This window comes from Antennarius striatus, chromosome 1 (assembly GCF_040054535.1).
Source record: "Antennarius striatus isolate MH-2024 chromosome 1, ASM4005453v1, whole genome shotgun sequence".
Classification (NCBI taxonomy): Eukaryota; Metazoa; Chordata; class Actinopteri; order Lophiiformes; family Antennariidae; genus Antennarius; species Antennarius striatus.
In genome coordinates, this window is record NC_090776.1 from 78273 (window position 1) to 96192 (window position 17920).

The 17920-nt window shown below is 51.1% G+C and overlaps 1 protein-coding gene across 1 annotated transcript in view; it reads right to left on the minus strand.

Annotated features, from left to right (window-relative positions):
* Positions 1-17920, minus strand: part of otog (otogelin) — a 61835-nt gene that overhangs the window by 41397 nt on the left and 2518 nt on the right. Inside the window, exons 4-20 of the mRNA XM_068315749.1 lie at positions 17465-17586; positions 16871-17079; positions 14168-14298; positions 13984-14090; positions 13290-13399; positions 10339-10464; positions 10133-10241; positions 9837-9883; positions 8151-8296; positions 7031-7163; positions 3895-4072; positions 3368-3492; positions 3082-3294; positions 2611-2776; positions 2116-2190; positions 1789-1832; positions 357-516 (exon numbers count right to left, since the gene is read on the minus strand). Coding sequence (XP_068171850.1) covers positions 357-516; positions 1789-1832; positions 2116-2190; positions 2611-2776; positions 3082-3294; positions 3368-3492; positions 3895-4072; positions 7031-7163; positions 8151-8296; positions 9837-9883; positions 10133-10241; positions 10339-10464; positions 13290-13399; positions 13984-14090; positions 14168-14298; positions 16871-17079; positions 17465-17586 — 2201 coding nt within the window. The remainder of the gene's footprint in view (positions 1-356; positions 517-1788; positions 1833-2115; positions 2191-2610; positions 2777-3081; positions 3295-3367; positions 3493-3894; positions 4073-7030; positions 7164-8150; positions 8297-9836; positions 9884-10132; positions 10242-10338; positions 10465-13289; positions 13400-13983; positions 14091-14167; positions 14299-16870; positions 17080-17464; positions 17587-17920) is intronic.

The window sequence follows — 17920 nt, forward strand, 5'->3', positions numbered from 1 at the left end:
CCACCCCGTCTGCTGCTTGTGAAGACATTTGTCTGTTACAAATGATCTAAAACTCCTTCTAGAACTAATGTACCCCACGGCCAAGGGGCACATACAGATACCTTTGTCTCATGTAGAGTTGAGGGCACGAGCAAAATGGACATTCCAATCAAATGGAAGCACAGCAGATCAGCATGACGCTCAGGAAGTCAAACCAGCATCCAAACTTCTCCATCCAGATGGAAGGAAAACGTGATGAACTAAAAAGGTTCCAGAAGCTCAAACATTTTACGAAGTTGTTCTGACCTGGAAAACGTTATCCTGGCATTTTATACCCTTTGATATACATTTGTATTTAAATGTCATGTGTCACTCACCCAGGAGGGCAGGCACATCCTGCCACACAGGGCTCATGTGATGGGCAAGAGATGTTGAGCAGGTGAGTTGAGCAGGTGTGCTCGCAGGCCACGCCCCTTTGAGGCAGAAGGCCCCCCTCTGAGCAGCGATGGTAGATCTGACCAGCTGGACACAACTGGTCTGTTGGAGGAAAAGGACAGTCAACGCATCTCCTCTGGACCTGAGAGCAGCATCCATCCATCATCCATCCGTCATCCATCCATCCATCACCTATCCATCCATCCATCCATCCATCACCCATCCATCCATCATCCATCCATCATCCATCCATCCATCACCCATCCATCCATCACCCATCCGTCCATCAATCATCCATCCATCCATCACCCATCCATCCATCCATCCATCCATCCATCCATCAACCATCCTTCCATCATCCATCCATCATCCATCATCCATCCATCACGCAGCCATCCATCCATCATCCATCCATCCATCCATCACCCATCCATTATCCATCCATCCATCCATCACCCATCCATCCATCACCCATCCATCCATTCATCACCCATCCATAAATCCACCCATCACCCATCCATCACCCATCCATCCATCACCAATCCGTCCATCAATCATCCATCCATCCATCACCCATCCATCCATCCATCCATCATCCATCCATCACCCATCCATCCATCCATCCATCCATCCATCATCCATCCATCACCCATCCATCACGCATTCATCCATCCATCACCCATCCATCCATCCATCCATCACATATCCATCCATCATCCATCCATCCATCTATCCATCACCCATCCATCCATCCATGGATCCATCACCCATCCATCCATCCATCCATCATCCATCCATCCATCCATCATCCCATCCATCCATCCATCATCACCCATCCATCCATCATCCATCACCCATCCATCCATCATCCATCCATCCATCCATCACGCATCCATCCATCCATCACCCATCCATCCATCACCCATCCATCCATCCATCCATCCATCCATCCATCATCCATCCATCCATCCATCCATCCATCCATACACCAAGATGGACGTGAGCTCCAAAGATGGGAGAATGCTGCTCTGCTGTCCAAACCACCTCACTGGGCTGCTTTGACCACAAACAATACTTTATTTAATTATTATATGACGTATTTTTTTTGCGTTCACTGAAGACCGGTGAACGCAAAGCTGCAACAACATACATTTAGACTATTTTAGCTTCCTGACACCCCTATCTGAAGCCAGCACATCCATCTATTCTCCCTCAGGTCTGTTTAACTCCAACAAAAGTGGGAATTTTACAAAGTTCCTGGTTTACTTGTACCTTGTTCTGTCAGCTGTTGAGTGACTTGAGTGAATCCATCTCACCTCACACTGAAGTGTGACACTAAAGGAAGAGTCTGAATGAAGGAATGATGTGACTTACCAGTGTCCACTGCTTGTGACACCAACTTGCCATTCAAACAAAGTCTGCAAATGAACCCAGAGAAGACGGGACAATGACGATGAGAAGGAACCAGACAGTAGGTGAACACATTCACACGGTTTTTATGGTCTTAAATTAAAGGTGGGCTCTGACTGGCAGGGGTCACAGTTGATAAAATGACCTTTCTAACCAGACCTGGGGTATCATGAGACAAACAGACGTTGTGAATACTTCCTGTTTCCTGTATTACAGCTGAGTTTTACACACCTTCATCATTAAATGTTAAAGCATTGCAACTACTTGAGGGTTGAAGTGAGAGAGTCTTACTGAACACCTGCTGACGTCACGATCACGTCTCCTGGTTCGTAGTCGACCCCCAGGAAGCTGCAGGGACACTCACTCCTGAAAACCCAAACACACGCACACACACACACACACACACACACACATAAGTCTGCATTATCATCAGGATCCAGGATGATCTTTATGGTTTGATAGAGACAGGGGACTTCATGGGGTCAGATCTGGTGATTCAGAATGTGGCCCCCCAGTGCTCCACTAGATCAGCTGATCTATGAAACCTGTGGGCCAGCTGTCTGTCAAAATGATTCTCTCCGTACCTTTAGTTTAATAAGCTGGTGTTCAGCAGTTCACCTACACACCAAAGGGGAGAAAATGTTTCCAACCAAGAAAGCACAATTCACGGAGGTCCTGAAAGGGGAGGGGGCACAGAGGTCCACTGGCTGTGGGACTTCTGCAGGAAAGATGTGAGCCCCCCCTCAGAGCAGACACAGGTATCACTAGGTCTGGATGTTGCCTCACCTGTGCACACAGGAGTGCATGCGGCCGCTGTAGAACGACCCCGGGGGGCAGACGCAGCCCTCCTCGCATTCATTCCCACAATGCTGTGGGGCGGAGAGGGCGGAGCAGCGCCGCTGGCAGGACGACACACAGGTGCCGTAGCGCATGTTGGCAGGACAGACGACGGCTGCAGACAGACGGACAGAAGAAGAGGTTAAAGTTCATCTCAGTATTTTTCACACACACCTCAGCTGCAGCTAGCAGGCCCGATGTTAGCGCGTTAGCCGACGGGAACCGGTGACAGGCTGATGTTCATGTGTTCATTAGTCAGGAGGAATGAAGACGGTGACGTCAGCTGCTGACGTGCTTCTAATCAATTCCAATCAATTGATGAATTGTGATGAATTAATGAATTGATGAATTGTGATGAATTGATGAATTGATGAATTGTGATGCGTTCGTGAAGCAAACAGGAAGTGGGGGCGTTCTCACCACAGTCGCTGACGTGCGACCGGAAGTCGATGACGATGGAGAAGCGGCGGCAGTGGTGGGCGTAGTGGGCCAGGGCGGCGCAGAGGCAGGGTGTCCCACACTGACAGGTGTCCCAGCGGCACTGCTGGTGGAAGGGGGCGGGGCTCAGGTGCTGGTGGCAGGACGAGAACAGCTCCTGGTTCAGCAGGTCGCACATCTCCGAGGCGTAGGAGGCTGGGGGGGAATCACCATGGTGAACCTTTACAAGACAGACAGGCTGAAGTGGGGGGGGGGTGCAGGAACTGACCGGCCTGCTGGTGTGTGTCACACGGGTCGGGTGGGGGGGCACTCAGGCTGGGGGAGCAGGCTGACGAGACCCTCCAGGCGTCTCCAAACAGCTGGGGAGAACTTTCTATCATACCTGAGGGAGACCTGCAGGAAGAGACACGTTAAAGGGGACACCCTCTGAGGGACGCCGTCTGTTCATTCTGTGTTCAGTCCTGTACGTGTGAATGAATCAGAGGACAGAAACCTTCTGGTGTGGGGGGGTCTCTGTGACGTAGATCCACTTACAGCTGTTAGACTACATCCCTTCATGTGGAGCCTGACCACTGGCTCCAGTGGAGCCCCCCCCCCCCGGAACAGTCCCGTCCTTGTTCCGTGGGGTGTCCAGCTGGGCCGGAGCTCATTAGGCTTTTGAAGCCGTGTGCATTACAGAGAGAGAGGCAGAGCGCTCACCTCTACCCTCTGAAACAGGAGCAGCACTCCCTCCATCACTGGCAGAAAGGGTTAACGGGGGGGGGGGGGATCGGAGGTCAGCTGGCACATACTCACAGGAAGTCGTCTTGAGTGTTGCCGTTGAAGGTGCCACAGAGGCCCACTGTGTCCCCCTTCCACAGCTGGTCGGCCTGCAGGTAGAGCCGGAACTCCGCCCAGCTGTAGAGCAGCCGCAGGCCGAAGGGCGTGGCCACCTGCAGGAACATGGACGACAGCTCCTGGATGTGGACCACGTCTGCAGGGGGGGACACGGGCGGTCAGTCGGTGCATCGCTGCTACCAGCTGCTCAGGTGCTGCCTGCTTTACAGACGCCCTTGGCCCCGCCCCTCCATGTGTAGGTGGGGGGGGGGGGGTGAAGGGGTAGTTGTCATCTAACCTGAACCCAACATCCAGATTTTCCTCAGGTGCAAACTCAAAACAGAGCAGAAGGAAAACATCACAGAATGCTTTGTGAACAGAGGCTGGGGAGACGATCGATGCTTCCGTTCCCTTGGGAGGGGGGGACAATCGTGACTCATCGCTCCCGGTAACCACAACGGTGAACAGCAGATCGGACTGATGGAGGCGCACGTTGGTGACGGCAGCAGCAACCGGCTGATGCTGAAGGGCGCCAAATGTTTGTGTGGGGGGGGGGGGGCACCTGACTGGTGCACATATATCTGAGATACTCATCAGCACCAGAACCGAGCCAATCCACTGGTGACGTCACCAACGGCATCCAATCAGAAAGGTCCAAACACTAGAGTCAAACTGCAAGAGGTTCTGGAAAACGAGGGGTTAAAGCGAAGAAGAGGAAATGGGATTGGACCAGAGATGATGGATGATGGATGGATGGATGATGGATGATGGATGATGGATGGATGATGGATGGATGGATGATGGATGGGTGATGGATGGATGGATGATGGATGATGGATGATGGATGGATGATGGATGGATGGATGATGGATGGGTGATGGATGGATGGATGATGGATGGATGATGGATAGATGATGAATGGTTGGATGATGGATGGATGGATGAATGGATGTGGGATGGATGGATGGATGGATGGGTGGACAGATGGATGATGGATGGATAACAGATGTATGGATGGATGGATGATGGATGGGTGATGGATGGATGGTGGGATGATGGATGGATGGATGAATAGATGAATGGATAGATGGATGGATGAATGGATGTGGGATGGATGGATGGATGATGGATGGATGATGGATGGATGATTGATGTATGATGGATGGATAGATGGATGATGGATGGATAATGGATGGATGGATGGATGGATGCATGGGTGGGTGGATGATGGATTGATGGATAGATGGGTGGATGGAGGAATGGATTGATGGATGGATGGATGGATGATGGATGGATGATGGAAGGATGGATCGGTGGGTGGATGGATGGATGGATGGATGGATCGATGCATGGGTGGGTGGATGATGGATTGATGGATAGATGGGTGGATGGAGGAATGGATTGATGGATGGATTGATGGATGATGGATGGATGATGGAAGGATGGATGGGTGGGTGGATGGATGGATGGATGGATGCATGGGTGGGTGGATGATGGATTGATGGATAGATGGATGGATGGATGCATGGGTGGGTGGATGATGGATTGATGGATAGATGGATGGATGGGTGGATGGAGGAATGGATTGATGGATTGATGGATGGATGGATGGATGATGGATGGATGATGGAAGGATGGATGGGTGGGTGGATGGATGGATGGATGCATGGGTGGGTGGATGATGGATTGATGGATGGATGGAGGAATGGATGATGGATGGATGGTTGGATGGATGGATGGTTGATGGAATGATGGATGGGTGGGTGGATGGATGGATAGAGGATGGATGTATGATGGCTGGATGGATGGATGTATGTACCATGGATAATGGATGGATGGGTGATGGATGGATGGCGGGATGATTAATGGATGGATAGATGAATGGATGGATGGATGGATGGATGTGGGATGGATGGATGGATGATGGATGGATGATTTATGTATGATGGATGGATAGATGGATGATGGATAGATGGATGGATGGATGGGTGGATGGAGGAATGGATTGATGGATGGATGGATGGATGATGGATGGATGATGGAAGGATGGATGGGTGGGTGGATGGATGGATGGATGGATGCATGGGTGGGTGGATGATGGATTGATGGATAGATGGATGGATGGATGGATGGATGCATGGGTGGGTGGATGATGGATTGATGGATAGATGGATGGATGGGTGGATGGAGGAATGGATTGATGGATGGATGGATGGATGATGGATGGATGATGGAAGGATGGATGGGTGGATGGATGGATGGATGGATGCATGGGTGGGTGGATGATGGATTGATGGATGGATGGAGGAATGGATGATGGATGGATGGATGGATGGATGGATGATGGAAGGATGGATGGGTGGGTGGATGGATGGATAGAGGATGGATGTATGATGGGTGGATGGATGGATGGATGTACCATGGATAAGGGATGGATGGCGGGATGATGGATGGATGGATGGATAGATGAATGAATGGATAGATGGATGGATGGATGGATGGATGTGGGATGGATGGATGGATGATTTATGTATGATGGATGGATAGATGGATGATGGATAGATGGATGGATGGATGGATGGATGGATGGGTGGATGGAGGAATGGATTGATGGATAGATGGATGGATGGATGGATGGATGGATGGATGGATGGATGGATGGGTGGAGGAATGGATTGATGGATGGATGGATGATGGAAGGATTGATGAATAGATGGATGGCTGGATGATGGATGGATGGATGGATGGATGGATGGATGATGGACGGATGGATGGATGGATGGAAGGATGATGGAAGGATGGATAGATGATGGAAGGATGGATGGATGGATGGATGGATGGATGGATGGATGGATGGATGATGGAAGGATGGATGGATGATGGAAGAATGGGTGGGTGGATGGATGGATGGGTGGATGATGGAAGGATTGATGAATAGATGGATGGCTGGATGATGGATGGATGGATGGATGATGGACGGATGGATGGATGGATGGAAGGATGATGGAAGGATGGATAGATGATGGAAGGATGGATGGATGGATGGATGGATGATGGAAGGATGGATGGATGATGGAAGAATGGGTGGGTGGATGGATGGATGGGTGGGTGGTACCATCAGAGTATGGCAGGGAGATGCGGTACTGTCCAGCGATGAAGACCTCTCCGACGTGACTCAGTGTGATTTCTGTCCGTGGATCTTCATCGATCACCAGGTTCACTGATTGGATGCAGGAGCCGTCCAGGTTCTACAGACACAGAACAGGAAGTGGCAGAGGAATGACAAACAGGACGGCGTAAACCTGTCAGCAGAAATGAAATGGAAATCTTGGTAAATTGCTAGCTAATTTGTCGTGAAGGTCGTGACCTTTGTTCTGGTTAATTTGTCGTGAAGGTCATGACCTTTGTTCTGGTTAATTTGTCGTCTAACGGTAAAAGTCGTGACCTTTCCAGCTCAGAACTTCTGGATGCGGAGGAATCGGACCAGACAAATGAACATGGAGAAGACGATATAATGACAAGAAACGTTTCCCACCCACTGATGGAGATCCACTGATGGGGCAGGGTTAGGGATGGGGTAAGGTTAGGGATGGGGTAGGGTAGGGTAGGTTTAGGGTTAGGGTTGAGGTAGGGTTGGGGATGGGGATGGGTTAGGGATGGGGTAGGGTTAGGGATTGGGGTTAGGGTTAGTGCTAGGGATGGGGTTAGGGTTGGGGTAGGTTTAGGCTTAGGCCTAGGGTTGGGATTGGGGTACGGATAGGGTTAGGGTTGGGGTACGGTTAGGGTTGGGGTTGGGGTACGGTTAGGGTTAGGGTTGGAGTACGGTTAGGGTTGGAGTAGGGTTAGGGTTCGGGATGGGGTTAGGGTTAGTGTGTGGGATGGGGTACGGTTAGTGTGTGGGATGGGATAGGGTTAGGGTAGGGGATGGGGTAGGGTTACGGTTATTATGTGGGATGGGATGGGATAGGGTTAGGGTAGGGGATGGGGTAGAGTTAGGGTTATTGTGTGGGATGGGATAGGGTTAGGGTAGGGGATGGGGTAGGGTTAGGGTTAGTGTGTGGGTGGTAGGTGGCAGCGGAAGTGGTGAATTCAGATCTGGCCTCTATTCCACACACACTGGGTTAGGGTTAGCTAAAACAGGCAGGAACGGCGTGCAGGAGGGATTTGTTCCAAAGAAAGACAATCAGAAGACAACAGGAAGGCTGTCAGAGGAGGAATAATGACGGTGAACTCACGGCTCCACAGGGAGCATTCTGGATGGTGACGGTGAACCTCCCAGAGCTGCGACTCTTGGCCAGGACGTATTGGCACGTGGCGGCGAAGTTGTAGATCCGTCCATCAAAGGATTGAAAATACATATCGCCCGTCACCGAGCACTCGCCTGGAAAAGGGTGACATGTGTGACTGCTGGGCTCTAGAACACCTGGCTCTAGAACATTCTCAACAGCCCTACGTCTTCACTGGTCTTTCCAGATCTTTTCCTTCACTGACTTATCAAACCACACTGAACAAGTTGAAAAAACAAGTCGGCTCACAGGAACGACTTCAGAAGCCTTCAGAACATTTCTTTCATTTATCAAAGATGTAGATGTTCATTCCTTCTCTGGCCTGTGCTCAATCTGAGTCTTAAGGAGGAACCTTCCTTCCCTGTCTCTCTCACCATGGAGGCTAAAATCAACTCATCTGCAGTACTAATTTAATTGCATGGTTAAAAATGTTTTGCAGCATTCAGCAAACAGAATCAGAGAATCAGTCTTTATTTGTCATGCTGACACACGTTGTCATATATGACAGTAGAAAATACCTCTCTGAAGGTACCAGTAAGCCCAGTCGATAAATAAGAGAAATAACATAAGAAAAACAATAAAAGAGTTTAAAATGAACAAGAAAAAAAGCGAAAAATGTAAGATATTTAAAGTCCAAAGTGTCTGAACAGCAATTTATTTATAATGCAGCTGCTTAAGTGTGTAGGTGCTCCATCTATTGCACCTGATGAAGCACCATATTGTCTGTGGTGACACCCGGGGCGTCGTGAGGGTGACTACAGAGCACCACAGGAGTTCAGCTGTCTAACACCTCTGGGAAGAAGCTGTTCCTCAGCCTGGTGGTCCTGCTCCGGAGGCTCCGTAGTCGCCTGCCTGAGGGGAGGGATTGGAACAGACAGTGTGCTGGGTGGGTGGGGTCTGTCATGATGTGGGTGGCCCTCCTTCTACACCTGTTCATGTAGATTTCTGTGGTGGTAGGTAGGCCACTCCCTACAGTCCTCTGTGCAGCCTTCACAACCCTCTGCAGAGCTTTCCTGTCTGCTGCAGAGCAGCTGCTGTGCCACACGGTGATGCTGGTGGTGAGGATGCTCTCCACCGCTCCCCTGTAGAAGAGGATGCAGGCTTGTTTCATATGACTCCACTCGGCTTCAACAGAGTGATCACGTCTCCAGAAGCCCTAATAACCCAAATCTGAGTGTTCTTCACAGACTTTGTGGAGCTGAAACCGTCACTGGATGCTCCAGAGAAACAACAAGCTGCAAGTTCTCATCCATCTTCTCTACATTTGAAGCTGCTGTGAAGATTTAAGTTTTGAGGGGTGTAAATAACCTCTGGAGATGATGGTAATGTTTTAGAATCTGGATGCATGTATCTGTATGTTTACCCATGGTAACTTTTAAGCATCCATGTTTCTCAGAAGTTTAAGAGATTGCTGTAGTGCTGCCTAGCTCCAGAAGGCTCAGCAGCCTTCCATCAACACTGTGGTGAGACCATAGCTGAACGTTCACTTTCAGGTTCACTGCTTATTTAGGATGGAGAGAATTCAGACGCATGAGGAACACAATAAATGTTGAGAAGATCTTTAAACTAATCAGCTCCATCTGCAGTACGTTATTGAAGGTGACCTGCAGAACAATTTGGGGGGAAGGTACAAACCTGGACAGCTGTGGTCGGTGCAGTTCCATACTCCACCCACACACGTGCTGCGACAGAAAGCAGAAACGTCCAGGTGAACATTAAAGGATGAATCAGCTAGAAACTAGACTGAGCCCAGGTGCTCAGGTTGGAGCAGATTATAAAGACTGCATGGAGTCTCAGGCCCGTTTCATGCATCATGTGGTGTAAACACGTCTGACAGCTCCAGGAGACAGCATTTGAATAAAACATGCAGGTGAAGCCAGCTCCTGTGTGGTCTGACAGCTGTAGAAGTGACGGAGGTGAAAACATCTCACCAGTTGTTGCATTCCTCCTGCAGCGTCTGTCCAGAGGGGTAGAACGAGCCGTGGTGCTCACAGGGACAGTTAGAGCGCCTCACGCAGCCCCCGTCCTCGTAGACCAAACCTGAAGACACCAATGTCGCAGATGATTCCCCAACATTCAGTGACGCCAGCGGTCCCCTCAGTAAAACCTCAGAGAAGATCTGAGCCCCCCCACCCACCGCTGGGACAATGGCATCCGTCCAGACAGGTGAGCCTGCTGTCGATACACATCCGCTCCAGGCTGCAGGACGCCGGGCAGCAGCTGATGCATTCCCTGTGCTGCAGGCCGGGGGGGCAGCGCCTCTCTGGTCACAACACACAGGACAGACGTTAACTCTACTACAGACAGTACAGACGTTAACCTGATACAGACAGTACAGACAACAACCTGATACAGACAGGACAGACGTTAACCTGATACAGACAGTACAGACGTTAACCTGATACAGACAGTACAGACGTTAACCTGATACAGACAGTACAGACGATAAACCTGTTACAGACAGTACAGACATGAACCCTACTACAGGGAGACTACGGACTTTAAACCTGCTACAGACACACTGCAGACGTTAAAGCTGCTACAGACAGACTACAGACATTAAAGTTGCTAGAGACAGACTGCAGAAGTAAAAGCTGCTACAAACAAACTACAGACGTTAAACCTGTTACAGACACACTAAAGACGTTAAACCTGCGACAGACATACTACAGATGTTATAGCAGCTACAGACACACTACAGACGTTACAACTGCTACAGACACACTGCAGACGTTAAAGCTGCTACAGACAGACTACAGATATTAAAGCTGGTACAGACACACTACAGACGTTGCAGCTGCTACACACTACAGACGTTAAACCTGCTACAGACACACTACAGACCTTAAACTTGCTGCAGACAGATTACAGACGTTAAAGCTGTTGCAGACACACTACAGACGTTAAACCTGTTACAGACACACTACAGACATTACAGTAGCTACAGACAGACTACAGACCTTAAACCTGCTACAGACAGATTACAGCCGTTACAACTGCTACAGACACACTACAGACGTTAAAGCTGCTACAGACAGACTACAGACATTAAAGCTGCTACAGACACACTACAGACGTTACAGCTGCTACGGACAGACTACAGACGTTAAAGCTGCTACAGACACACTACAGACGTTAAAGCTGCTACAGACAGACTACAGACATTAAAGCTGCTACAGACACACTACAGACGTTACAGCTGCTACGGACAGACTACAGACGTTAAAGCTGCTACAGACAGACTACAGACGTTAGTTTTACAGACTACAGACATTAAACCTGTTACAGACACACTACAGACGTTACAGCAGCTACAGACCCACTACAGACGTTAAACCTGCTACAGACTTCAGACGTTACAGCAGCTACAGACAGACTACAGACATTAAACCTGCTACAGATACACTGCAGACGTCAAAGCTGCTACAAACAAACTACAGACGTTAAAGCTGCTAGACAGACTAGACGTTAAACCTGTTACAGACACACTACAGACGTTAAACCTGTTACAGACAGACTACAGACGTTAAACCTGCGACAGACATACTACAGATGTTACACCTGCTACAGACACACTGCAGACGTTAAACCTACTACAGACAGACTACAGACATTTAAGTTGCTACAGAATACAGACATTAAAGCTGCTACAGACAGACTACAGACGGTAAAGCTGCTACAGACACACTACAGACATTAAAGCTGCTACAGACTACAGACCTTAAACCTTCTACAGACAGATTATAGACAGTACAACTGCTACAGACACACTACAGTCGTTAAAGCTGCTACAGACACACTACAGACGCTACAGCTGCTACGGACAGACTACAGACGTTAAAGCTGCTACAGACACACTACAGACGTTAAAGCTGCTACAGACAAACTAGACACGTTAAACCTGTTACAGACAGACTACAGACGTTAAACCTGCTACAGACAGACTACAGACGTTACAGCTGCTACAGACAGACTACAGAAGTTAGAGCTGCTACAGACAGACTACAGACGTTAAAGCTGCTACAGACACACTACAGACGCTACAGCTGCTACGGACAGACTACAGACGTTAAAGCTGCTACAGACACACTACAGACGTTAAAGCTGCTACAGACAAACTAGACACGTTAAACCTGTTACAGACAGACTACAGACGTTAAACCTGCTACAGACTTCACACGTTACAGCAGCTACAGACAGACTACAGACGTTAAAGCTGCTACAGACAGACTACAGACGTTACAGCTGCTACAGACAGACTACAGAAGTTAGAGCTGCTACAGACAGACTACAGACGTTAAAGCTGCTACAGACTACAGACGTTAAAGCTGCTACAGACAGACTACAGACGTTAAAGCTGCTACAGACTACAGACGTTAAAGCTGCTACAGACAGACTACAGACGTTAAAGCTGCTACAGACTACAGACGTTAAAGCTGCTACAGACAGACTACAGACGTTAAAGCTGCTACAGACTACAGACGTTAAAGCTGCTACAGACAGACTACAGACGTTAAAGCTGCTACAGACAGACTACAGAAGTTAGAGCTGCTACAGACAGACTACAGACGTTAAAGCTGCTACAGACAGACTACAGATGTTACAGCTGCTAGAGACAGACTACAGACATTACAGCAGCTACAGACACACTACAGACGTTACAGCAGCTGCAGACACACTACAGACGTTACACCTGTTACAGACACACTGCAGACGTTAAAGCTGCTACAGACTACAGACGTTAAAGCTGCTACAGACTGACTACAGACAGTCATGCAGTGAACACTGGTGCTGAATCTACATCCCAGTTCAGAATACATGATGACATTCAGTCATTATTTTCTTTTTAGGACTGTGCATGTAAACAATAAAAACAGCTGATTTGGGGGGGGTCATTTTCTATCTGAAGCTTGACTCAAAGATCAGTATGTTTTCATGAAGCTTGTCTGTAACATCCACCACATTACAGCGTGATGTCTTCTGGGTGTTTTTACATTCTGATTTGTCACGTTGGGGGGAAACATGTTGGAATCAGCAGTTCATTTGTACTGGGTGTGCAGTCTTATCACGGGGGCGCGGGGGGCGTACCGCACTGAGGAACGTCCCGTCTCCAGTCCTGCAGCGGGTGGTCGGCGTGGGCGCAGGCCCGGGCGTACTCGCTGAACACCTGGCAGACCGCCTCCCCTTGGACACCCGACCTGCAGCAGAGCGACAGCAGGGAGGTGTGGTCACCGAACCGCTCCACTGATCACACTGATCAGAGAAACAACAGATCCATAGCCAATCAGGAAGGGACTGTTAGCGCTGTCTGTCCAGGTGAACCCCCTGATGAGCTACATCTGTCTGTGAACCCAGTAAACCGCCGTCTCCTCAGGCTCGTGTTACTCAAAGACGGGTCCTGGACCCGAGCCACCAGCAGACACAGCTGAGAGCGCCCTGAGTGGGTGTTAAGCCCTCAGGTAACAAAAGTGCTCACAGGTTCCTGCTGGAAATGGGCTGAGAGGCAAAAATCCAATAATTCCCCACTCACCTCAGGTGGCCTCAGATGACCAACTAAAGAAGACTTCATCTCAGCTCATTAGTGCGACGCACATGTGAAGTTTTGTTCGTCCTAAACAATTTCTGGGGCTTCACTACAAAACCATCCTGAGGAATTCTTCTCCAGAACTTAAAGACTTTTTTAAAAGGGGATAAAAGAAACAAACTCAACACTAAATAACCCAAGTCTAGAATCCCCCAGATTTCAAACGGGTCTGAGATGAGTTTCCGTCTCACGTCTTACCTGCAGAGGTCGTTGGAGCAGCTTGCCATGTAGGGCAGGGGGCTGACCAGGGCGTGGCAGCTCTGAAACGGCCGGTCCAGCAGCGCCGCACACACCTCCTTCACCTTCTGCACACACCAAACATACACAGGAAGTTTGACTGGGGAATTCCTTACGACTGATCTGGGGTCTGCAGGCACTGCACCTGCAGGACGTGAGCCTCCACTGCAGCGCAGGGCGAAGGGAACCCCGACAGCACCGCCGGACACAGGGCCTCGTGTGGCTCCGCCTCTGCCCAGCTGTTCCCAAACATCTCCACATCGTGAGTTAGAACACCTGCAAGGGAGAGGACGGGGTTAAAAACATGGCTGCCAGGTGGTCACATGGTGACGTTTGACCGCTGGACCTTCGTGAAATCAACATTTGTAGAATCGACTTAATCATTTGTGGCACGCCTTCATTTTAACGAGTCACCATCTGAAGAAAACGAGTCACATCCTGCCTCTGCACTAACCCTAACTAACCCTAGCCCTAAATAACTAACCCTGACCCGAGATAACTAACCCGAGCTAAATAACCCTAACCCTAACTAACCATAACCCTAGTTAACTAGCCCTACCCCTAACTAACCTTATCCCAAACTGGCCCGAACCCTAAGCTAAACCCTAAACCTAACCCCTAAACCCTGACCCTTACCCCTAACTCTAACTAACTAACCAACCAACCCTAACCCTAACTCTAACCCAAACTAGCTCTAACCCTAAACTAAACCCTAAATAACTACTGTAATCCTAACTCATGCCCTAGCCCTAACCCAGGACACCCTAACCCTGTCTCTGGTGCCCTCTGTGGTTAGGGTGATGGTGCCCCCTGTGGTTAGGGTTAGGGTGATGGTGCCCCCTGTGGTTAGGGTGATGGTGCCCCCTGTGGTTAGGGTTATGGTGATGGTGCCCCCTGTGGTTAGGGTGATGGTGCCCCCTGTGGTTAGTGTTAGGGTGATGGTGCCCCCTGTGGTTAGGGTTAGGGTGCCCCCTGTGGTTAGGGTTAGGGTGATGGTGCCCCCTGTGGTTAGTGTTAGGGTGATGGTGCCCCCTGTGGTTAGGGTGGTGGTGCCCCCTGTGGTTAGGGTTAGGGTGATGGTGCCCCCTGTGGTTAGGGTGGTGGTGCCCCCTGTGGTTAGTGTTAGGGTGATGGTGCCCCTTGTGGTTAGGGTGATGGTGCCCCCTGTGGTTAGTGTTAGGGTGATGGTGCCCCCTGTGGTTAGGGTGATGGTGCCCCCTGTGGTTAGGGTTAGGGTGATGGTGCCCCCTGTGGTTAGGGTTAGGGTGATGGTGCCCCCTGTGGTCAGGGTTAGGGTGATGGTGCCCCCTGTGGTTAGTGTTAGGGTGATGGTGCCCCCTGTGGTTAGGGTTAGGGTGATGGTGCCCCCTGTGGTTAGGGTTAGGGTGATGGTGCCCCCTGTGGTTAGGGTGATGGTGCCCCCTGTGGTTAGGGTGATGGTGCCCCCTGTGGTTAGGGTTAGGGTAATGGTGCCCCCTGTGGTTAGGGTTAGGGTGATGGTGCCCCCTGTGGTTAGGGTTAGGGTGATGGTGCCCCCTGTGGTTAGGGTGATGGTGCCCCCTGTGGTTAGGGTTAGGGTGATGGTGCCCCCTGTGGTTAGGGTTAGGGTGATGGTGCCCCCTGTGGTTAGGGTTAGGGTGATGGTGCCCCCTGTGGTTAGGGTGATGGTGCCCCCTGTGGTTAGGGTTAGGGTGATGGTGCCCCCTGTGGTTAGGGTGATGGTGCCCCCTGTGGTTAGGGTTATGGTGATGGTGCCCCCTGTGGTTAGGGTGATGGTGCCCCCTGTGGTTAGTGTTAGGGTGATGGTGCCCCCTGTGGTTAGGGTTAGGGTGCCCCCTGTGGTTAGGGTTAGGGTGATGGTGCCCCCTGTGGTTAGTGTTAGGGTGATGGTGCCCCCTGTGGTTAGGGTGATGGTGCCCCCTGTGGTTAGGGTTAGGGTGATGGTGCCCCCTGTGGTTAGGGTTAGGGTGATGGTGCCCCCTGTGGTCAGGGTTAGGGTGATGGTGCCCCCTGTGGTTAGTGTTAGGGTGATGGTGCCCCCTGTGGTTATGGTTAGGGTGATGGTGCCCCCTATGGTTAGGGTTAGGGTGATGGTGCCCCCTGTGGTTAGGGTGATGGTGCCCCCTGTGGTTAGGGTTAGGGTAATGGTGCCCCCTGCGGTTAGGGTTAGGGTGATGGTGCCCCCTGTGGTTAGGGTTAGGGTGATGGTGCCCCCTGTGGTTAGGGTGATGGTGCCCCCTGTGGTTAGGGTTAGGGTGATGGTGCCCCCTGTGGTTAGGGTTAGGGTGATGGTGCCCCCTGTGGTTAGGGTTAGGGTGATGGTGCCCCCTGTGGTTAGGGTGATGGTGCCCCCTGTGGTTAGGGTTAGGGTGATGGTGCCCCCTGTGGTTAGGGTTAGGGTGATGGTGCCCCCTGTGGTTAGGGTTAGGGTGATGGTGCCCCCTGTGGTTAGGGTGATGGTGCCCCCTGTGGTTAGGGTTAGGGTGATGGTGCCCCCTGTGGTTAGGGTTAGGGTGATGGTGCCCCCTGTGGTTAGGGTGATGGTGCCCCCTGTGGTTAGGGTTAGGGTGATGGTGCCCCCTGTGGTTAGGGTTAGGGTGATGGTGCCCCCTGTGGTTAGGGTTAGGGTGATGGTGCCCCCTGTGGTTAGGGTGATGGTGCCCCCTGTGGTTAGGGTTAGGGTGATGGTGCCCCCTGTGGTTAGGGTTAGGGTGATGGTGCCCCCTGTGGTTAGGGTTAGGGTGATGGTGCCCCCTGTGGTTAGGGTGATGGTGCCCCCTGTGGTTAGGGTTAGGGTGATGGTGCCCCCTGTGGTTAGGGTTAGGGTGATGGTGCCCCCTGTGGTTACCGTAGCTGGTCTTCAGGTCGTCCTGGATGTCGGCGTTGAAGTTTCCACACAGGCCGCAGGTCCTGCCCACAAACTCTGGGCTGAGTTTGACGTAGACGGAGCCGCCGCCCCCGTCCCACGCCAGCGTGAAGCCATGCTGCTGGGTCACCAGGACGTAGTGGGAGATCCGCTCCAGCTGAAGGTCCTGGAGCTGATGGGGCAGCTGCAAGCTGGAGCACCGAGAGGAGGTCACAACCCAACAGACCCCAGCAGAACACCAGCAGAACCAGAACCACAACAGAACCCAGCAGAACCAGAACCAAAACAGAACCCAGCAGAACCAGAATCCAGCAGAATCAGAACCCAGCAGAACACCAGCAGAACCAGAACCACAACAGAACCCAGCAGAACCAGAACCCAGCAGAACCAGAACCCAGCAGAACACCAGCAGAACCAGAACCACAACAGAACCCAGCAGAACCAGAGCCCGGCAGAACCAGAACCCAGCAGAACACCAGCAGAACCAGAACCACAACAGAACCCAGCAGTACCAGCGACACGGGCCGCTGTCCCCATCTGATCAGGTTCTGCTGGTTGTCACGTGGCGCCGCTGACCTTTGGCCTTTGAAGGTGACGTTGGTGGCGTGCAGCCGGACCTCCCCCTCCCAGGGCAGGAAGAGGCTGACGGACCGGGGGCAAGTGTAGGGGGCGGAGCCACAACCTGGGTCATTGTGGACCTGCACTCAGAAATAAACTGTTCAGTGAGACCCCCAGGGGCCCCAGCTGACCTGAGCTCCATGTGCCTGGGGGTCCAGATCGTTTAGACTTCATCGTCCTCTGATTTTAAACCACATCACTGATCCTAAAACGTGTGTGTGTGTGTGTGTGTGTGTGTGTGTGTGTGTGAGCTGGCAGCACACGTGTGTGTGTGTGTGTGTGTGTGTGTGCTGCCAGCTCACACACACACACTCACACACACACACACAGTATCTCCTGTATCTTGAGGGAAACAACGTCCTGCTCTGTTGCATTCTGGGTAGATTGCAGCATTTAAAGGTAATTGGTTCTAAT